The sequence below is a fragment of the Podarcis gaigeae genome (assembly GCF_964106915.1).
Source record: "Podarcis gaigeae genome assembly, chromosome: 2".
In the NCBI taxonomy this organism is placed as follows: Eukaryota; Metazoa; Chordata; class Lepidosauria; order Squamata; family Lacertidae; genus Podarcis; species Podarcis gaigeae.
Window position 1 is genome coordinate 126,925,236 of NC_139679.1, and position 22,375 is coordinate 126,947,610.

A 22,375-nucleotide genomic window follows, 5' to 3' on the forward strand; every position below is an offset into this window, starting at 1 on the left:
AGAACTAACTTAGTTGGTCTATACGGACCTTTGTTGGCAAGGTGATGTCTCTGCTTTTTAAGATGCTGTCTAGGTTTGCCATCGCCTTTTCCCCAAGGAGCAGGCATCTTTTAATTTCGTGACTGCTGCCACCATCTGCAGTGATCATGGAGCCCAAAAAAATAAAATCTCTCACTGCCTCCATTTCTTCCCCTTCTATTTACCAGGAGGTGATGAGACCAGTGGCCATGATCTTCGTTTTTTTAAAACAAAACAAAATCCTTCCAGTAGCACCTTAAAGACAGTGTGTATCTGAAGAAGTGTGCCTGCACACGAAAGCTCATATCAAGAACTGAGTTAGTTGGTCTTTAAGGTGCTACTGGAAGGAATTTTTTTTGTTTTGACTATGGCAGACCAACACGGCTACCTATCTGTAACTTCGTTTTTTTGATGTTGAGCTTCCCCCTCCCTTCTGCCCCGCCCTCCTTCCGGGGCTCCGAAATCGAAAGGGGAAGCGCGGACGGAGTCTCCGCCATCGCCGCTCGCCGCCTCTCCTTGCGCTCTCCCTGCGGAGCCTCATGGCTGCCCAACCCGCTCCGCTCCGCGCAAAGGGGCTCCCGCTGCTGCTGCTGCTGCTGCTGGGTAGGTCGAGGCCGGACGCCTGGGTCCCACCCTCGCAGGGCGCGGGAGGAGGAGAGCTCTGGGCCGGACGCCTGGGTTCCCTCCGGGAGGGGGCGGAGGAGGAGGCGTCCCTCGCCCCCGTGGTCGGATTTGCTCCCCCCGCAAGGCAGAAACTCAGCGGGTGCAGGAAGGGGCTGGCGGGGGAAACTTCTCCGGTGGGATTTCTGCCTGTCGCAAAGCGGGGCGGGGGGGGAGGGTTTGGCCTGGGATAGTCCCTCCGCTTTCGCTTTCCGTTTCCTGGCAGAGTCCCGAATCCGGCCCCTTGCTGCCCCGCTGCTTCTGCACTCCGGCCCCCCTTGGGCTCTGCTTTCTTCCCCGCCACGTCCCAATGGAGCCTCCTTGGACAGAGCCAGTCTACCTTGCTCTGGTCCGGATCCAGCAGGGCTCTCCCGGTGGAGCCTCCAGGCCCAGAGGCAGTCTACCCAGACTGGGCTTGTGGGCTAGGGGGGACCCAGATGATGCTGCTGCTGCGGCTGCTTTGGGGTCCCCAGGGGCATCTAGTCCACCCTCTCCTTATTCTTCTTCCTCCTCTCCTGGCAGGAGCGTCCTTCGGCAGATCCTCGCCTCCGCTGGCCAAGCGGGGCTGCTGGTTCCTGGAGGAGGCTGGGGGCGGAGGCTCAGGCATGTCCAGCGCCCCCAAGCAGCGCCCCGCCATCTTGTTCCTGCCCCCACCCGGGAGACGCCTGGAAGAAGCTGCCCTGGAGTCCAAGTTGCCCCCGGAGGTGGAGGCCGGCCTGGCCTTCCAGGTCCTGGGTATGGAGACCCCCATAGGACACCCCCCACCTGTCCCCTGGGTCCCATCCCTGCTTCTCATTCACCTGGAGGGACTTGAAGCACCGGCTCTGAATTCAGCCTCACTGGGAGACTCATTTCACAGGCGCCACAACTGAGGCTGGGAAACTTAAATGATTCTCTGGATCTTCAGTGTCAGCAAACACTCCTTCCCCAATCTCCGTTCTTAAACCTCCAGGGACAGAGTTGCTTTCCTCGGAGGTTTTCCAAACAGAGGCTGGAAGGCCAAATGTCAGGGGGGTGAGACTAGATGTCCCTCAGGGTCCAACCTACAGGTGTTTACTTTTTTATTTTTAAACATTTTTTCTTTTTAAAACATCAGTGTGATTGAACAACACTAAGTAATAATACAGTGATACCTCGGGTTAAGTACGTAATTCGTTCCGGAGGTCCGTTCTTAACCTGAAGCACCACTTTAGCTAATGGGGCCTCCTGCTGTTGCTGCACCACCAGAGCACGATTTCTGTTCTCATCCTGAAGCAAAGTTCATAACCTGAAGCACTATTTCTGGGTTAGCAGAGTCTGTAACCTGAAGCGTATGTAACCCAAGGTCCCAGTGTAATAATAATTATAATAATACACTATACCATTAAAAGAGTTAAGAATTCCAATTCCCTATATACTTATCTAATGTCTAGGTGATATTATTATCCCAAAACATAGATGTTGATTCTTAAGCCACTATATTTGGTAGAAATGCATCCCAACTCTACAACTCTTTAGGATCATTTTATAACGGCCCTGTAGCGGATTCCCCCCTCAAGCCTCCAATGAATAAAGAGGCATTATGTCCCTGCTAACGGCCCCCAATTAAATATAGCGGATCCACCTCACATTACGCCAATTTCTGCCATTGACCACAGCCTCTCTTGTGTGAGGACAACTTGGGGATTTAGAGTCCAGGGCAGAAGCGGAACAAAGAAGAAAAGTTCTATTTACCGAGAAAAAGCTGGGGTCCGGAGACGGGTTCTTCCAGGCAGAAGTCAACTTCTTGCCTCAACTTGGAGGCTGTCAGGGCATTAAAGGCAGAAGTCCAGGCGCAGCTTCTCTTCTCAGGCCGATGTTCCGCTTTCTAGACATGGTGGTCAAATGCTGGACTTGGGGGGTTCCTGAGCGAGGGGCCCTTTCCCTCCGCTCCCCCCTCTCAGTCCGCCCCCACACCCAGGGGGCCCCCTCAGCCCTCCTTCTTAGGGGTCTCCCTCCGCTCCCCCCTCTCAGTCTGCCCCCCACACCCAGGGGGTCCCCTCAGCCCTCCTTCTTGGGGGTCTCCCTCCCCTCCCCCCCTCAGTCCGCCCCCCACACCCAGGGGGTCCCCTCAGCCCTCCTTCTTGGGGGTCTCCCTCCGCTCCCCCCCTCAGTCCGCCCCCCACACCCAGGGGGTCCCCTCAGCCCTCCTTCTTGGGGGTCTCCCTTCCCTCCCCCTCTCAGTCCGCCCCCCACACCCAGGGGGTCCCCTCATCCCTCCTTCTTGGGGGTCTCCCTCCGCTCCCCCCCTCAGTCCGCCCCCACACCCAGGGGGCCCCCTCAGCCCTCCTTCCCGGGGGTCCCTCTTCCCTCCTCCTCTTCCTCTCCTCCCCACCTTCCCCTCCAAGCTCCCCCCTCAGACCATCCCTCAGAAAAGCCTCCTTGCATTTTCCCGCCAAAAGGGCTGGCTCCGCCCCCACTGTCTTAGGAGCCAATCAGAGCGAGGCTCTCTTTTTTTTGCCAAATACATTTTTATTAACATTATATACATAACAAGCATACAAACAAATACAAAAGAAAAAATTACAACAAGAAAAAAGTAAAAATATACAAGCCAAACTTTTTCCTCTCTCTAACTATACAAAGAGAGATTAATCCGGCTACTTCACAAAAAAGGAGGAAAAAGGGGGGGGAAAGGGGGGGGAAAGAAAAACAAACAAACAAACCACCACCTCCTGGACTTCCTTCCATCCTTTTGGTAAGTATCGAATATTTACTTCCATTCACGTATTTGATTTTTGATCTGTAAACCTAAATTCACACGCTGGTAGTGATGTTCTAACCCCGCCAGTCACGTTAAACATTTATTCCAATGTAGTTCCAGTATTTACTCCAATTTTTCAGAGATTTCTGTTCATCATGGTCTCTTATTTTACCTGTTATTTTATCAAGCTCAGCATATTTTATCATTTTAATTTGCCAATCATTTATATTGGGGATAGTTTCCACTTTCCAATATTGTGCCAACAAAATTCTCGCTGCTGTGGTGGCATAAAGGAATATCGTTCTATCTTCTTTTTTAATATCTTTATCCAACATTCCCAGCAAAAAGGCTTCGGGTCTTTTGGGGAAGGTGTATTTAAATATTTTTTTAAGCTCATTGTAAATCAATTCCCAAAAGCCTTTCACCTTTTTACATGTCCACCATAGATGATATAGGTCACCCTCCACCTCCCCACATTTCCAGCAATTCTTATCCTTTAATCTATACATTTTGGCCAACTTCACAGGGGTGTGATACCACCTGTATAGCATCTTCCAAATATTTTCTCTCAGGGACATACATGCTGTAAACTTTATGTTTCGGTTCCACACTTCCAACCACCTTTCAAAGTCGATGTTATAACCAAAATCAATTGCCCATTTGATCATTGCCTCCTTGACCTCCTCGTCCTTTGTGTACCACTCTAATAGTATATCATAGGTTCTAGATAGGGTTTTGTTTTTACCTTCTATTACTTCTACATTAAATTTTGATTTTTTGTCATCAAAACCCAACATTTTCTTGTCCTCTTTTAACAAATCATTCACCTGATGGTATTGCAACCACCCAGTGAATAGATTTTTTATCTCTTCATAAGGTCTAAGTCTTGGCCCATGATCTGTTTTTCTTAACATTTCTTCGTAGGTGGCGTTTTTCCCCTCCATATTTATTTTCTTCACCGTTAATACCTCAATCGGTGAGATCCACCATGGGGTCTTTCTTTCAAGGAGATTTTTATTCCTTTCCCATGTTTGGTATAAAGGTCCCCTGAAGATATGATTTAGAAAGCTCTTGTGAGCCTTCACTTTCCCATACCAAAGGTACGAATGCCATCCGTACCAATTATTAAAACCTTCAAAATCCAGCAGCTCTCTATTCTCCAGTTTAATCCAATCTTTTAACCAAAGTATACAGGCCGCTTCATAATATAAGCTTAGGTCCGGGAGAGAAAAACCCCCTCTTTCTTTTTTATCTATCAAAATTTTCATTTTTATCCGTGGCCTTTTCCCCTGCCAGATATACTTTGCCAAAGCTCTCTGCCACTCTTTACATTGTTTCAGGTCTTTAAGTATGGGGATGGTCTGGAATAGAAATAGCATTCTAGGCAAAATATTCATTTTGACAACCGCTATCCTCCCCAGAAAAGAGAGTTTCATCCTCCCCCATATTTCCATGTCTTTCTTTATACTCCTCCAGGTGACATCATAGTTATCCTTATATAAATTTATGTTCTTAGCTGTGACCCATATCCCAAGATACTTCACTTTCTTGGCTACTGCAATTTCCGTCCTTCTCTCTAAGTCTGTTATTTCTTCCTTTGTTAAATTTTTAACCAACATTTTGGTTTTATTTTTATTTATCTTAAGTCCTGCCACAACTCCAAATTCTTCAATCTTTAATAAAGCTTCTTTTACACTATTTTTTGGGTCTTCTAATGTTAGTACGATGTCATCTGCGAAGGCCTAATCAGAGCGAGGCTCTAGCCCCCCCAGGGGGCGATTTCAGAAGGACTAAATCCGCTGACTGGCCTGGCTCTGCTGTCCATCACAGGCCCAAACATGGTTGGCCTTTGGCAGCTTCCTTATTTCTATATCTATTATCCATGTTATCCATTTTAAACTCTTAGGGCTTAAAATCATTTGAAATAACTGTGCCGGGTGCCAGAGCCCCCAGAGGCCCAGGGGAGCCCCCAGCGGACTTTGACTCGGAGGAGAGACCCAGGGATAGGAATAAAGCGAAGTTATGATGAGGGCCAAGAGGCCTGGCTCCGGGTTCAACCACACAATTTAAACTGAGAATACTTGAATAATAAAAAGGGAAATAAAATAGAGAACAAAGAAATAAAAAGGGGGGAAGGTATATTACAATATATCACTATAGATGCAAACAACTACAGTTCCATACATGCTTGTCTGGTATATGGGTACAGTGCTTTTTTCTAAAAAATGTTCAGGGTTACTCTCATTTTAACTCAAGAAAATCACCATTTTATAGTTCCAATTGGGAAAAATAAATACAGTAAATGGACAAACGAAATCATCTCAAGAACTCAGGAGTCCTATTGTTGTCGATTAATTTAATTTATTTATGCTTATTATGGATATATTCTTTTCCAACCTCAACATTTCCACTTTTCAGAGGTACAAAACTGCTTGATTCTTTTAGTTTATTAACTGGCATTTAAATCCCATTAAATAGACAAAACAGATCCTCCTTAGAGGGCATCTTCTTCCCGCTGAGATTCCTGCATCGCAGGGGGTTGGACTAGATGACCCCCGGGGGCCCCTTCCAATTCTGTGATTCTGCAAGTTGAACTGAACTGGCTGACACAGAACGGTGGAGTTGGGAACCCCAAAGGTCATCCACTCCAGCCCCCTGCAATGTAGGTTTGGGGGGGTCCAGCAGTGGAGAGACAAGGCTTGTCATCCCCCCCCCAGACACTGGTTCACCTCCCCCCGCTTTGTCCCCCCGGCAGACCCCTCTGGGGCCCTGTGGGGCGGTCAGGCCTCGGCCACCCCCCCGCCCTGGCTGAGTCCGGATGCCAGCGAGGCAGAATCCTCCTGCGAGATCAACGCTTACGCGCCGCAAGAGTCCCACGTCGCCTGGGCGGAGGGGCTGGCGGGCGGAGGGGGCTGCCCCCGCGCCCTGGAGAGGGGCAAGTGGCTCATCGCCAGCATCCAGGCCCCCGACGCCGGGTTCGGGGTCAGCAGCGTCCTGCACACCGAGGAGGCCCCGCCTTGGAAGCAGCAGGATGGGGTCAGCAGCGTCACCACCACTGCAGGTACCACCTGGTGAACGGGAGCAGCATGGCCTAGCGGTTAGAGCCCTGCGCCAGCAGCCTGGGAGAGAGGGACCGAGGGCCAGTCGGTGCTCCTCAGGCAGGCCTACCTGGCAGGGTCAGTGTGGAGGAATGGCAGAGGAAGGGGAGGGAGCCCGCCTTGAGCCCCTGGGAGGAGAAGGTGGGGCAGAGATGCAGTTATTTAAATTAGGAGCGTCCAAAGTCATTGGTTACACCCTCGTGGGGGGTGGGGGGGCACCGTGGGCCAGTTGGGAAGCGGAAATCCCTGGATCAAATGCATCTGCTGGGTTGAACTACTTGGAGTAGTTTGAAGTGGATTTTGAGTCATTTGGCAACTAATTGTTGCTCTTTCAAATCTTGCTTTCATCTTACTGGGTCGTGCAAACAGTTGTTCCAAACCATTCCTTTTTTAGGGCATTGGCTGGAGGGGAGAGAGTTTATGGGGGTCTCCCCCAAATTTGAGAACCACTAAATTAAATGAATAAATCGAATAGATTGTGGGTTTGTTCGGAGCCGTCTTTCCCATAGGGCTTAGTGATGCGTCGCGCCAGGGCGCTGGCCTCTCGGGGGATCGCTCTCCTGCATTGGCATGGGGGAGAGTTGCGCCCCCCCACAATGGCTGGCAGTGCGCAGCTACAGCCACCCCAACATTATCAGTGGTAATTTGGGGGTGCTGTGCGGACATTTGCAGCCTGGCGCCGCATCTGCTTGTAGCAGGAACCCCCCCACCCCAATCATTCTGTTTGTATAAACTTCACACACACACACACACACGCCACATTTCTGTTATAAATTCATAGAAAAATCAACCATACATTGGATTTGCACTGTTCCATTTTTATTTTACTCCATATGACAAGAACTAACAAAGGGGGGTGACTTAGTCCTGGTCAGCTTAGTCCTGGTCAGCCATAATCCCTTCATTGTCTCAGCACATAACACAGGAGCCCTGCCCATGCCAACCCTGATGATCCCAGACAGAAGACAAGATCACAAAGAACTTGCATATGGGAGTGGATTCATCAGGGACTGGAACAAAGGACAATGATCAGATCTTCCCTCAGGGGGCAGGAAACTGCAAAACCCCTTTTGTCTCCTGGAAGTTCCTGGAAGTGACTCAGGGGGAGGGGGAAAGGAGGAAACAGCCAGGTGACCAGACACTCAAGTTACCATCACAACTCCTCCCTCAGCCCCTCCTTTCTGTAATGTATGCCTCCCTCAGCACCTCCTTTCTGTAATGTATGCCTCCCTCAACCCCTCCTTTCTGGGGTTGGGCTAGACCTAGAGGAGGGGAATTTCAAAAGTTTTTATAAGACCTTGCACACTATTGTTCTGGGTCTTTCCTCTCTCCTGCACGTGAGGGGAATACCCTGTTGCAACAGTTCAATAAAGGGCAAGCCTACAGGCTGCTGTTTTGCTCCAAGTTATCCTGGTTGGTGTCTTTGTTTTGTCCAAGGGAGCCCTCGGATTTTTCCTGCAACAGTTGGCGACCATTCTCAGGGACACTTGGTTCTCCTGCAAAGGTGAGAGGGGAGATAGACAGGATCGGGCGCCACTGGGCAGCCTTAGCCCAGGGATCCTTCTTCCTCTCCCTGCCTCCTCTTTGCGGGCGGTAATCAATCGTCACCAAAAGCCTAACCAGGGGGAGCAAAGGCGAGGTCAAGCCGGCTAAAAAGAAAGGATCCCGGGATCCGCGGGGGACATCTTTGAATGTGAGTATGGTTTGAAGTAAATACATTGGGAGGGGGGTGGAGAAGCAGCGTCCCCATGACAGCCAGACTTTCCTTCTTTCATTTCTGACGTTCCCTCCCGGGGTCGTCCAGGAACGTCTTAAACTCTCCCCTTTTCTCCCCCGATTCTCCCCTTTCGGAGGGTGGCCAGGGAGGTCGCGGAACTTTACTGTATGATGTTGCCTTTCGGAGTCGTCTAGGAACATCAAAACCTTTCCCTTTCTCTCCCCCCAATTTCTTACATGGAATGTGTCCGGGGAAATTGTGGTACTTTTACTGTTTTCCGGTGTTACCTCTCGGGATCGTCCAGGGACGCCTTAATCTCTCTATCCCTTTCCTCCCCCGTTTTCCGTCTTGGAATTAAGTCCGGGAAAGCGTGGCTCTTTACTGTTTTCTCTGACGTCCCTCTTTCGGAGTCGTCCAGGGGGGTCCCTCAAAGCTTTCTCTCTCTCTCTCTCTCTCTCTCTCTCTCTCTCTCTCTCTCTCTTCTTGTCTATTATGCAAACAAAGCTGCCCCTGCTGCCTGGCGACCTTTGTTAGGGATGACCCGGGTACGTCAGAACGCAAGGTTGTTTGTTTCCTTTCCAAACCTTCATTTTCTCGGGCCTTAATCTGGCATTGCACTGCGCAAGCGTCCAGTAGGGGTTCCGAACTTAGTCCCAAAGGCTAGGCAGGAGGCTGTCGTGGAGGGTAGAGGGGGGAATTGGGGCCCCACACTAGGATTATATATATGCAGGAACCTTCTCGGGCCAAGGTGTCCCGTGGCAGACGGGCCAAGGTGTCCCGTGGTTGAAACTTTCTCGGGCCAAGGTGTCCCGTGGCAGACGTTTGAGCTCACTCGTAGGAAGCAGCGCTGAGGTAAAGGAATTCCGGGTAGAGAGAGAGACCCGTGGTTTGAGGTTCCGGGCAGAGACCCGTGGTTTTGTTTCAGGTTCAGGTTTGAGATTTCCAGAAATTAATTCGTGGTTTATAGATAAGTAGGAATTGTGTTAGTCAAGGGTACTTTGAGTACTGAAAGGATCCTTTTCTGTCCCCCCTTTCTTTCCCTTTGCCCCTCCTCCCTTGTGTGTGTGCGTCCACTCTTTCTGTCTTTAGCGTACTTCGTTAATGAAAAGAAAAGAAAAAAACCTAATAATAACATATGAGAGAATGGGAGCTCACTAAACACCCTAGCTGGACTCCTCCTGGCAACAAGGCTTCCATGAAGCCTTTTTGCCCCAGAGAGGATTCTAATATGCCCCTCCAGCTTGTCATCTCCAATTGAAAATAAATAAATAAAATAAAGGGGCAAAATGGTCTTTCCAAGTACAAAGTACGAGACCATTGTAACTTTTAGTGGGTGGATTAGGCCCACCACCTGGAACCCAGGGCACAGTGGCCACCCCAGGGATCCTTCAACAAAATCAGGGTTTGAACCCTTAGGGAGAGCTGAACACATAAAATTTGTGGTGTTAAACTATAACCTAAAGCTAGAACATGAAACCGTAAATTTAATGGTGCTCAGAAGGCAGTAGATATAATAACAGCCCAGCCTGAGAGCCCACACATTAGGGATCTTAGTTTTCTCTTGGGAAAAAAAAAAGGATAAGAGATGTACTCAAAGATTTGGAATATTAAAAGTGTTTGTGTTTACATTGGCTCCGGCATCCACAGACTGTTCTTAAATGCACATAGTTTTTAAATTGCAAGCTTGCTTCAAAAAATTTAAATCTAAGGAAGCCATGTTGGGCCTTATCAATCTTAAACAAGACCAAAAAAAAATTGAGAATGAAGTGTGCAAATGTTTATTTGAGAGAGGCTCCAAGGAGTCTTCCTCCAAGTAGCTTGAGTGAGGAGTATGATTTTAGGTTGATAGTAGATAATGTTATGTCGCAACGTTTGAGTTTATGAGTTTATATCCGTGTTCCAGTATTTTTTTCAGTATTTTGAAATGTGCTGTGAAGAAACTAATGTTTCTGCTGCAAAAGCCTAGTAGAGCCAACTGCTCTCTCAAGCTAAAATGCAGTATATGTATTTCATTAAGCATCTGCCTATAAAAATGTGTCTTTCTAAAAAAAAAAAAAAATGGTATTAAAAATTGGTATTAAATGTAGAGACTTCCATAGCCAGCAAAAATTGTCTATCTGAGTCCAGTCCTGATATCAGTCTTCCTGGCCTCTTTTCTTAAAAAAAGCCCCTTTGTTTCGTTCTGTCTCTTTCAGGGGTTTTTTTTTCCCCCTTCTCCTTCTTACTTCTGTGCCAGGTAAATTTACTCCCAAGTAAGCTTCCTTTAAAGGAAACTGGAAGGGGGGGCATAGATTAGGCTTACTATTCCTCTGCAAATTCAGGAAAAACTCACTTTTGCATTCTTTCTAAATCAAATCTATGGCTGTTTTAACTATGTTTTATAAGAGATCCTCTCCCTCTTAGGAAAAATGTTCACTTCAATCTTCCTTTAAAGATAATTTCTCTAGGAACTTGAAGAAAGCAAACTCAAACTATCTCAAAATCTGCTAAAACGGTTCTGTGTAAAGTTGGCTACTTTTCTTTTTCTCTTCCTTAGTACATGATAGGAGCATAGATGAACACTGTATCTAGGGTTGGACTAGATGACCCAAGGGTCCCTTTTAGCTTTCCCAATTTGTGGCTGTGTGGAGGGCCATGTGTCTACAAGCATGTGATGAGTTGAAATTCAGCCCAACTTTGCTCTTTGTTTTACTTTAAAAAAAGGTGAGAGGTAAAATCCGTGATGTTTTGAAGCAAAACTGGTAATTTCAAGCATTTGAGTGATTACAGTGTTTATCATTTTCTCTACTATTAAAAAAAATAATAATAAATCAAACTTCAAAGTCAATTCAAAGTTTATGCACATAAAATACATATAAGTCTTGACCATTTATCCTGTAAATAAAGGGCAGAAAAATTTGTCTGCAAATGGTAAGGCTGAAATGACTGAGAATGTTAAAAAAATCCTATAAATTCTGACTCTCTGGCCACTTTTTCCATATATAAGGGCATGGCATTGTTCCACGAATGACCAGAGGGAAATCACACAAAATGATAGCCCTTTCCTGTACATAAAGGAAGCAGTCCTTTTTGCTTGGGCTACAATTGCTAACTTTATTGAATACTTTAATTGCTCAGTTTCTCTTTTTTGTTTTAAAAAATCTAACCCTATTTTTTTTAAATCTACTCCTTACCCTTCATTTCCTTTATTCAAATGGAAATTTAGCCAAAGGTTTCAACATTCTCAATAATATAAAAGGTTTGCTGAGATATGAACTCTACACATGCACAGAGGCTAGATCAGCAACAAAGGGGGGAGAGAGATAGAGGAAGGAGGGGGAACTGTAGGGAGTGAGAGGAACTTGGGCTGAAGGGGGAAATTTATCCTAATTTCCTTATGTAAAACTTGGAGCCACTGAGGGAAATCACCCTTAATGTGTCCTTTGCTCCAGGGGCTTCGCAAGACAAAAGGTGTGCCAAGTCTCAAATCTTAACACCATTAACATGCCAAATTCCTTTCACAGGTAAATTTCAAAGCACTCCCCCCCCCCCAGGGGATTTAAATCACAGACTTTGTGTGCATTTTAGGAACAGCATTTCCTCGCAGGCTTCTCACATGAAATAATTTTTCCCTTTTAACAGGATATGTGAACCCCGATAACAAAGTGTTTGTCCCTTCTTTTCTCCCACAGCAACTTTCTTTCCTGTTCTGTGAAACAAGTCAACAAGTCTGAATCCCTGCTGTATTAGTTACTTCCATCTCTTTGTGGCTTTGGCAAATAATCTCTTTTCATTTATTTAATCAGTTTTTCCATGATATCTATGAAATTAAGCGAAGCACAACCAAACATTGTTTGTGGAATGGTATTTGTTTACCCTTTGCCTGATCATTTCTTATTAATTCTGTCATTTTGGCTAGTTCAAGGTACTTGCACAACTTTAAATTGCCATTCATTTTCTTGGTATTAAGTCATTTCCCAGTATTTTGCTACTAACATTCTGACTAATGTTGTCACATCAAGAAACACTCTTTTATTTTCATTTGGGACATTAGAATGCCAAAACAGGTTACTTCAGGTTTCTTAAAAATTGTGTGTCTTAACATTTATTTATTTTTGGTTCCTCATAGGTCATTGTATGTGTGTTTTATTATTTTAACTGTGTCTTTTAAGTCCACCCTGCCCTTACAGGATATCACTTCTACAAGTGTGTTACTGCAGATCCAATGAAAACCTTCGCCACCACAACAGAAGACATCAAAGTTTTCAATGTGGCCACAACTATCTCTTTCAAAGGATATAGACTGCCGGGGAAGTGGGGCTGACAAAGGGGGGTGGAGTTGAATTACAAGGACATTTTCTGACTTTTGAACCTCAAGATACATGCGTAAAAAAAAAATATATCCCAATTCTCTCAAGATATGCAACTGATATTTAATTAGTTTGTTTTGTATTATGTGTTATTACGTAGGAATGTTGAAATGTGTCTTGACAGTGTGTTATTTCCACAAAAGGGGGGCTATTTTTTGTGTGTAATTGTTTTTATGTCTAATGTCTTATTCCTTACACCCCAGTGGAGGATTCTTATACATTTTATGCTTTTTAACAGATCAGGCTATTGTTTAGAATTAGATAAATTTATAACCACATTTAGTTGTTTCACCTGGCATGCTGCCAACTTCCCTACCCATTTTAAAAATGTGCTAAAACTCACTTTACCAAGGAGAAGTTTCTAAAATACATGAAGGTGGATATGCTTTGGTTTAGCAGGAATGATCCCTTATAGGGTTAAATTGACTTATTTGGACAAGTGCCCTTTTAAAAATGGTTTTCTTTAACAGATTGGTTTCAAAAGTTCAGAACCATGGGGCAAGATAAATTCAAATTGGACTCAGTTTGAATTGGGCAAGTGTATCCAGGCTGCAATTAGCTTTTTGGTCCTTTAAGTGCAAGTGAGCAACTTCCCATGACGAATAATAAAACCCCATAGGAAGCCAAGGTAAGGACATTTCCCTCAGGACGTGTCCAAACCAGTGGCAGCTGTGGTGAGTGCCAGGCAACATGGTTAATATGAAAGCCCTAAGTGGATTCACCAGGGATTGCCACTACTGTGAAACCATGCTGGTGTGAGACCACAGAAGAGCTACCTTGACACCTGAGAACACAAAAATGGTGGGGGGGCAAAGCAAACTGCATTTTTCAGTCATTAGTGGACCTTCCTGCTAAATGTAAAGCATACGCCACTATTGAGAAAATATTTATTCCAAGCTGCTAAAATACCACAAGTAACTGAGCAACAAAATATTAATTTTACGTGATATCCTATGTCTAACTATGTGCACTGTTACACTATTATATTTCTATACAAATATCCTTAAGAAGCATGACATCCAAGTCCCTTTCAACTTCACATGGACACACGCATCTGGGACGGAGAAAAGCAGGTTAATATTTACCACTTTAAATTGTGCGGAGAAAAGGATTGCAAAGTAACCACCTTTGCAATCTTATCTCCGAAGGGGGGAACTGTAGCAGGAACCCCCCCACCCCAATCATTCTGTTTGTATAAACTTCACACACACACACACACACACACGCCACATTTCTGTTATAAATTCATAGAAAAATCAACCATACATTGGATTTGCACTGTTCCATTTTTATTTTACTCCATATGACAAGAACTAACAAAGGGGGGTGACTTAGTCCTGGTCAGCTTAGTCCTGGTCAGCCATAATCCCTTCATTGTCTCAGCACATAACACAGGAGCCCTGCCCATGCCAACCCTGATGATCCCAGACAGAAGACAATCAAGATCACAAAGAACTTGCATATGGGAGTGGATTCATCAGGGACTGGAACAAAGGACAATGATCAGATCTTCCCTCAGGGGGCAGGAAACTGCAAAACCCCTTTTGTCTCCTGGAAGTTCCTGGAAGTGACTCAGGGGGAGGGGGAAAGGAGGAAACAGCCAGGTGACCAGACACTCAAGTTACCATCACAACTCCTCCCTCAGCCCCTCCTTTCTGTAATGTATGCCTCCCTCAGCACCTCCTTTCTGTAATGTATGCCTCCCTCAACCCCTCCTTTCTGGGGTTGGGCTAGACCTAGAGGAGGGGAATTTCAAAAGTTTTTATAAGACCTTGCACACTATTGTTCTGGGTCTTTCCTCTCTCCTGCACGTGAGGGGAATACCCTGTTGCAACAGTTCAATAAAGGCCAAGCCTACAGGCTGCTGTTTTGCTCCAAGTTATCCTGGTTGGTGTATTTGTTTTGTCCAAGGGAGCCCTCGGATTTTTCCTGCAACATGCTAAACACGGCCCTGGGTTTGTTGTTTTTGCAGGCTGGGTTTGGGTTGTTCCCTTCTGGGATTCCTCCCTTGCACCAGGGGTTGGTCTAGATGACCGCTGGGGATCTCTCCCACTCACCTCGCCCTCCTCCCTCCTTGCGCAGCGGTGCTGTCAGTCTTCACGCGGACGCCGCGCCTGGAGTCCCGCCTCGGGTGCCCGGCGGTCCTGCACTGCGGCTTCTCGGTGCCGGCCTCGGCCTTCTCGGTGGAGTGGCGCCATCAGTTCCGGGGGGCCGGGAAGGTGGTCTGGCCTTCGACGGAGCCTCGCGGGGGGTGTCGGTGGCCGAGGAGGGGGCTGAGCTGCTGCTGGATGCCGAGGGCGGCGGCGCCTCCCTGCGCCTGCAGAGCGTGGCCGTCCGCCACGAGGGCACCTACATCTGCACCGTCTACCTGCCCCACCTGCACGCCCAGCAGGCGCTCGAGTTCAAGGTGGTGGGTGAGTGAGCGGCCAGTGGGGGGTCTCCCACGCAGGGAGGGCAGAGAGAAGGAAGGGGAAAGGGGGGTCCACTGCCCAAAGGGACCCCCATGGAGCCAGCATCTTGTATTCTCCAAATCCCGGCCAGGACCCAGGGATCCAGATAGACTGCTCCTGGGCCTGGAGGCTCCAAAAGAACATAGGGGAGTACTTAAACCTCGCAGTGGCCAAATTGCCCTGAGATCCCTGTCTGGCAGGGGTTGGTCTAGATGTCCCTTGCAGGTCCTTTCCACTTCTGCAATTCTAGGCTTCTAATAACCAAGCGATCCAGAGAGACTACCCCTGGACTGGGAGGCTCCTTAAGAAGCGCCTGGCCGCTTGATCAAGCCAACGGGGACCCTGACTTCCTCAGGATTTGAATTCTGCAGCGCTCCTGGTTGTCAGCAGGGGGCGCTCTGCTCACTCCCCCTCCCCCTCTCGCCCTGCAGAGCCCCCCCCAGGTGACGCTGCGCCCCACGACGCTTTCGGTGCCCCCCGGCGCCCGGCCCCAGCTGGCCTGCGAGGTCTCCGGCTTCTTCCCTCTGGGTGCCTCCGTCAGCTGGAAGCGGAGGGGGTCCGGCGCCCCCCAGGACGCCTTCCTGGACATCGGGGACTCGGGGCACCGCCAGGCTCCCGACAGCACCTTCAGCTTCACCAGCTTCGCCCGCCTGCTGCCCGTCCCGACCGAGGACCACGGGGTCTCCTACGTCTGCCACGTGGGCCACGCCGGGCTGGGCGAGGCGGGGGTCAAGAAGGCGGTCGTGCTCCATGTGGCAGGTGGGGGTCTGCACTTGGGGGTCCCCTGGGGGCTGGGTAGCAAGGCCCAGAAGACCGGCTGTGGGTGTGATTCCTGACTGGCGGAGGTTGGGGGGGTCGTCCGTCCTGCGTGATTTAGCTGGGATTCCTCCCTTGAAGGGGGTTGGGCTAGATGACCGCCGGGGTGCCCTCCCAACTAGGATTTGGTGCATTGGCACTGATCAAGTTGGGCATGGGGTGGAGGATATGGGGGTGGGGCAAAGGTGCAGCTTTGGGACCTGCAGTGGGTGGCCAAGGCAGGGTGGGGGTCTGACGTCGCCCCCCTTCTCCCTCACTGACGGCCCCCTTCTGCCTCTGCCCCTTCTCCCCCACCCAGGGTCCCTGGGCCCCTCCCTGGAGGACGCCATCGGCTTGTTCCTTGTCGCCATTGTGCTCCTGGGGGTCTTGCGGTCCTTCTTCCGATGGGGTAAGGTTGTTCCCACCCTCCCCTTCTGTACTCTTATTTTTGTTATCGATATGGTCCTATTTACCATTTGGTCAATATTTCTGGGGGATACCTCAGTTGAGATTCCTGCCTTGCAGGGGTTGGGCTAGATGACCCTCTGGTCCCTTCGGATTCTGCAATTCTAGGATTCTATAAATGTTCACAGCACCCTCCTTTTCTGGATCTCCGGGCAGTTTGCGGCATAAAAATGCACGACAAAAACACAACGTACATAATAAAAATGAGAACCAAAACAAATAACCCAGCCTACCTCAAGTCTAATTATTATAATGAAAAACAGAAATATTATATTTATTTATATCCCACCCTATTACCCTGGCAGAGACAATTCAGAATCTATTAAGACCATGCAAATATTGACAGTAAAAGCAGTTGAGAAACCTTCCCCTCCCCCCACCTGACGACTTTGATTGGCGGAACTGGCGCTGGCCAATTGACTCCCCTTTTCCACAGTTGCCAGTACAAGAAGCTCAGCTGGGAGAGCCTGAGACTCTTGATTTCAGGGTTGTGGGTTCAAGATTCCTGCCTTGCGGGGGGTTGGACTAGATGACCCTCGGGGTCCCTCCTGGCTCCAAGATCCTTTGGAACTCCCTGCCTCCTGATACCAACCAGGCGCCTTTGCCAGATTCTCTTTGGCTGCCTGCTAAAAACATCCCTGCCCAGCGGCTCAGAAATGTTGATTTCCGTTTTAGCTTTCTGCATGCTTTCAAGTATTTCTGTCCATTTCGTTGGGTTTTCTGGTCATTAACCTTTCCCTGCTTCATTTTCCTCCTTTTCAGCTTCTGAAGAAAAACCCAAATCGGAGAAGCCCAAATCCGAGGTCAGTGTCCAAGATGCTCCCAAGACTGCCAAGTTCTCTCGATTCCTCATTTTTCTATTCTTTAAAAAAATATATCTCTGTGCCACTCGCTGAGAGGCGGTGCGGTGCAGTGGTGAGAGGGCCAGACTAGGCCCTGGCAGAGAGATCGGGGTTCGAATCCCCAGTCCCTGGCCATGATGAAGCTCGCAGGGGGGCGGGGGGGCAGGATCCAGTCTGCCTGCTTCACAGGGTTGCTGTGGAGCAATTCCTGCAATTGCAACCCCCAGCCAGCTAATGTTTCCTCTCCAAATTGGGTCAAAATCTCACGGATTTCTCTTCTTTCTGCAGTAACGGACTTTGGGCAGCCCAGCTCCCGGCTTGGTTTGTTGCCTGTCTCCGGATTCCGTTGAAAGGGCGAAGTGGATTGTAGGCCCCTGGACTCCTGGGTCCCCCCTCTTTGGCTGCCCAGTCTTGCCCCTCCGGTCCCTTGTTGGAAGCCCCCTTCCCCTTCCTTTTTGGGGTCAGGGGTCTGCTTGGCTTCGCATCCTGAAGATTCACAGCTGTGATTTTAAGGAGGGGGCCAGATCTGTGAATAGCAAAAGCCCCCCTTTCTGGCAGTCCCTGCCCCTCCTCACTTGTGTGCTGTGAAATGATAGAAGTGTAGAATTAGGAGGGGTCCCTGAGGGTCATCTAGTCCAATCCCCCGCAAGGCAGGAATTGCATCAAAAGCACCCCTAAGGTCCTGGGCCGCAGACTCTGCACATGCTCTGGGAGACTCTTGACGGGGGCCTGTGTTGTCTTTGGGATTGTGGGAGAGAACCTTTTTGGAGTAGGGGAGACTGACTTGAGCAAGATTGGCATATCCCTCCCCCCCCCCAAATAAATAAATCAGGGATCCTCCACTTACAGAATGTGGGTCATCAGGTGTCCCTTTACCTCCCCCTCCGGGGGACCTGAAGTGGTACAGTCCAGACCCAAATTTATCCCCTCTAGAGACCTGGGTGCAACGTCCCTGCAGAGATGGCCAGGCAGAGCAGCTCGGCCCTCTCTCTCGATACGGACTAGGACCTGCCCCCCTTCCCTCCACCCAGAGCCCAAAACTCGCCCCCCCTCCCCATTCTGTGTAGATTCTGCTGTAGACTGTAAGCCCCGTGGGGCAGAGCCAACCTAGAGAATAAACCCGTGTTGAAAAGAAATGCATGCCGTGTGTCTTTTTTCCTTCCAGGGCTGCAGGAGAGGTGAGGGTGGCCAGGTTTGATAAACAGTAGTAATAAATGGTTGGAGGAAAAGTCTGGGAAGGGGCAAGAGCCCCTCTCTGCCCCCCTCCAGGCTCCTCTCAGGTTCATCAAGGGTCCGAAGCCGCCTCCATTTTTGGGGGGCCAGGAAGGGAGTGGTCCCTGCAGCTTCGCCTGCTGGAAAGGGGGCGACATGCAAGAGGCCAGCCTGGCAGGGTTGTTGTGGAAGGAGGAGCTCCTGGGACAGCCTCCTGGGCCTCCTCCCCAGCTTCACTTTGTTAACGGACAAATCCGAGGGCTCCCTTGGACAAAAACAAAGACACCAACCAGGATTACTTGGAGCAAATCAGCAGCCTGTAGGCTTGGCCTTTATTGAACTCTTGCAACAGGGTGTTCCCCTCACTTGCAGGAGAGAGGAAGGACCCAGAAAAATGGTGTGCAAGGCCTTATAAAGACTTTTGAAATTGCCACCCTGTAGATCAAGACCACCCCCAGAAACATCATACATACCTCACAAAAAAGGCGTTCTTAGAACAGAAATTTGAATGTTGTTTTTCTTCTGTCTGGCAGGTTACTTGATTGAATTTCCTGGGTAGCCTGGCCAGTCTTTTGTAATGATAAATACTTAGTTCCTGGCCCAGGTCACAGGCTCACACCCTATTCAAACTCCCTTAAGACAGGATTTGTGAAGGAAAAGACAATGGGGAGGCTTTTCCACTTTGACCTTGCGGAGAAAACATTTGCTCAGTTTAGGAATCAAAATGGCTCCAGGTCAGTCTTCCTGTGCTGATCTAAGTACGTGCGGTTATGAACATTACCATATATCGAAGACCTCAAAATTCCTATCAGTCAACCCCAAGAGTCAGCGCTAGGAGAAGGGCACCACCTGCAGAAATAGGGGAAAGGCCAGGCTGGAGACTCGCCTTCTGGCCCCTCGAGGTCCCAGGAGCACTTTCTGGGCGGCCCTCACTTGGAGGACCCCAGTCCAGCCAGTTCCCCAGAGTCCCCCCCACTGGGCTCCAGTGGCCCCCTGAGGCCTGCAGGGATCTGGAGTGGGAGTGACTTCTGTTGAACTACCGCCTAAAGGAGAGGAACAGAGTGTAGCCTTCTGAGGCTTTGCCCTCGGGTGGGAAAAATATTGCGCCTGGGAAAGGGAAGTGGGAGTCAACAGACACTCAAGGAATAGTTTCGGAGAAAAGGCTTTTATTTCTACTATCCATGAACTGGTAGAAGGAGCAAGTGTGATAAGTCACAAAAAGCATGCACGAGTTCACAATCATGTGCACAAGCATATATACCCCTTTCCAGTTCCCTCCTCCTTTCTCCTCCCTCAGGAGTCCTCTGAGCATGAACAGAAAGCTGTCTTGGGACTATTGGACTCTTCCCAGGAAAGGGGTTTCAGAGTGTTCAGATATGTTTCAATCTCTTGTTCTGGCATGGTTCCCGGACAGAAAGGAAGTTGCAATGTGGTTCTTTAGGAAGGCCAGAAGGCATCAGAAAGGCCTGAGAAACAATGGACTGTTCTCTACCTTTGTTACAGCAGAGCGGAATGTTTCTGATGCTTAGCTGCTGAGAAAATGATTTTGAAAAGCTTTGAGAAGCTTTGAGCCTGCTTTGGTGGGGGGTGACTTTGGGCGTAGGTGGGGTCACCTGTCCTCACCTTCCTTCAAGAGGTCTTGGCCCATTTTGGGGACAGACGAGGGCTGTCAAGTTGAAAGGATACATTCAGGCATAATATTTGTAACTTTTAACTTGAAAGATGTCCCCCCCCCCCCCCATAATTTCCATAACCTTAACTCAAGTCTCCTCTCAACTGTAAATCTCTCCCTCTTTTCAGGCTCACAATCGACTTCTAACATGTTCTTCACTTAGTTGTAAAGCTAGCAAGGAAAGGCGCCTCTGAGGTGTTACGGAAGGGGGGGGCATGTCTTCTTCACCTTCTTCGCTACAATATATCAATTTATTTCCAATTGTCAATGTCAACAGGGACTAAAATCTATAAAATTCATAGAAAATCAACGTGCCAGTTTGCTCAATTTCTCTAGGACTCCATCACACCTCCCCTGTCCAGCATAATCCCTCAAGCAAGGTGTTAAGACCCTAATCCTGTCAAATCGCTCTGATCAGCCTTTCCTCCAGGCAATGTCAGGTGGCAGACTATGCATATTTGGGACCATTGTTTTCTCATCCCCAGGAAGTGTTTATCTGTGCATATCTCCGACTCTGCATATTCCCCCCTCCCTCCTCCATATGTTAATCTGTGTAACCCAACCTCCCTTTAATATATTCATGATGTAATCTGTGTAACCAAACCTCTCTTTAATGTATTCATGACGTGTTTTGCACTGTATTCTGGGACATGGAGGGAGTTTCAAAAACTCGTGTCACCCCTTTCTCAGGGTTCAATCTCGCCTTGAACCTGTTGCGCAATAAACTTGGATCTTCTGCAGTTTGCTCCTGTCTCCGGCTGAGCTCATTTTCCTCCGCAGGGACCCACGGACTTAGTCCGATGAGCTGGGTGGCAGAGCAGCCTCGCACCCAGATTTTGCCGTAACAGAGGGATTATTCTCCACAACTCAAGTTGTCAAGATCAACCATTCTCCGAAGGGCCCCCCTTCTTTGGGGTGTCTGTCCAAACCTCAGCCTTGGAAGGCTGGCAGGGTCATCTCTTTTCTCCCACACCTTCCACCATGAGAGGAATGCACTGGGGTGGTGAGGGAGGGAGAGAGACCCCCCTGCCACCCCTTAGTCTGAAAGCCCCCTCCTTTCTGCTCCCCTCCCAAGAGGGTCCCCCTTGTGTCTCTGTGTGTCTCTGAGGGACCAGAGAGGAGGCGCCCCTCCCCCCGCCGCTTCTTCCCCTCAGCGACTTTTCCCGCCTTTTCCCAACTGCCTCGCCTCAGTTTTAGGCGCCCAGGATTCCTGTCAGACCAGGCGGCACTTTCCCGGGGCTTGAGGGGCGGATTTCTTTTCATTCTACTCATTTCTCTTCATGCCTCTCGCTTTTCAAAAGGCGGGATGAAAACTCCCTTCACCACTGCCGGCATCCATTGCAGTAAAGTCCGATTTCTTTCCATTTGCTACGACGTCTAATATCCGCTTTGGGTCGAGTGTGGGGCTGGCATAAAGTGCCTCTTTTTTCAATTGATCTGAAGGTATAAATTATTGGCCCAAAGCGGCTTTATTGATTAACTATTTTCCATGGGTCCTTTGTAGGTGGGTCTCCTCCTGGGAAGCCCTCCTCCCCCCATCGCTGAGCTGGAGGGTGTTCCTGGGGAGGGGGTCTGGAGGGAGCCATTTCTGAGCCCACGGCACCTCCCGCCACTAGGCAGCCCTTCGCCTCTTCTCCCTCCCAGCCTTTCCTCGGGATCCAGGAGCCTCGATGTTGGGGGAGGGGAGAGCCGAGGTAACCCCCCCATGGACCCCCCCGTCTCCCTTGCAGTTAGTCCGGTGGGATGTGGGCTCCTTGGGGCAGAGGGAGGGAAGGGGGGCAGCCCCTAGGGCGCAGAAGCAAGAAAACTGCAGGGAGGGAGAGGGAGGGGAGGACTCGGCTTGGCAAGGGTTAAAAGGAGCAGAGCTGGATTCCTAGAGAGGGCAGGAAGTGAAGGGGGAGGGGGCAAGGTCCTCCATGGCTAAATTCCCCCTCCCCCTCCCATCCTTCTTTCTTCTCTCTTCTTTGCAGAAGCCCCTCCTGGAATCCGGTGAGTCCCCTCTCTCTGCCCCCTTAGTGTGTCCTGGGAAGAAGGGGGTCCCAGGGGGGCAGGGAGGGGGCATGGGGGTCCCTGCTCAGGTCATGCGAGGTGGGGGGAGACCCCCAAGTCGGGGAGCAGGGGGTCCTCCTTTGTCCTCTCTGCCAGGCCAGGGAGGGGGCCAGTTCGCAGGAAATATGCAGCTCTGCTCTGCCTTGGGATCCAGATGCTGCCTTCATTTTGGGGAGGGGGTTTTGGGTCAAGGAAATTAAACCCCCTTCAGAGGGAGGGAAAAGTCACATTTATGAACAGAGGCTGCAGCCAGAGGGGAACATTCCCACGTGGGGGGAGCACAGGGAGGAGAAAAGCCCTTCTGCATCTCCAGACCACTTCCTGTG

General features: G+C 49.2%; 2 protein-coding genes across 2 annotated transcripts in view; both read left to right on the forward strand.

The window, feature by feature from the left end:
* LOC310837206 (uncharacterized protein) overlaps positions 1-22,375 on the forward strand; it is a 314,413-nt gene that overhangs the window by 266,735 nt on the left and 25,303 nt on the right. The gene's annotated exons all lie outside the window — the stretch shown is intronic.
* On the forward strand, positions 430-17,930 carry LOC310837731 (tapasin-like). The gene is made up of 8 exons (XM_083724764.1): positions 430-621; positions 1,201-1,413; positions 6,156-6,461; positions 14,647-14,978; positions 15,446-15,773; positions 16,129-16,218; positions 17,037-17,077; positions 17,405-17,930. The coding sequence occupies exons 1-8, from the start codon at positions 558-560 to the stop codon at positions 17,405-17,407; spliced, it is 1,377 nt and encodes a 458-aa protein (XP_083580890.1). The 5' UTR covers positions 430-557; the 3' UTR covers positions 17,408-17,930.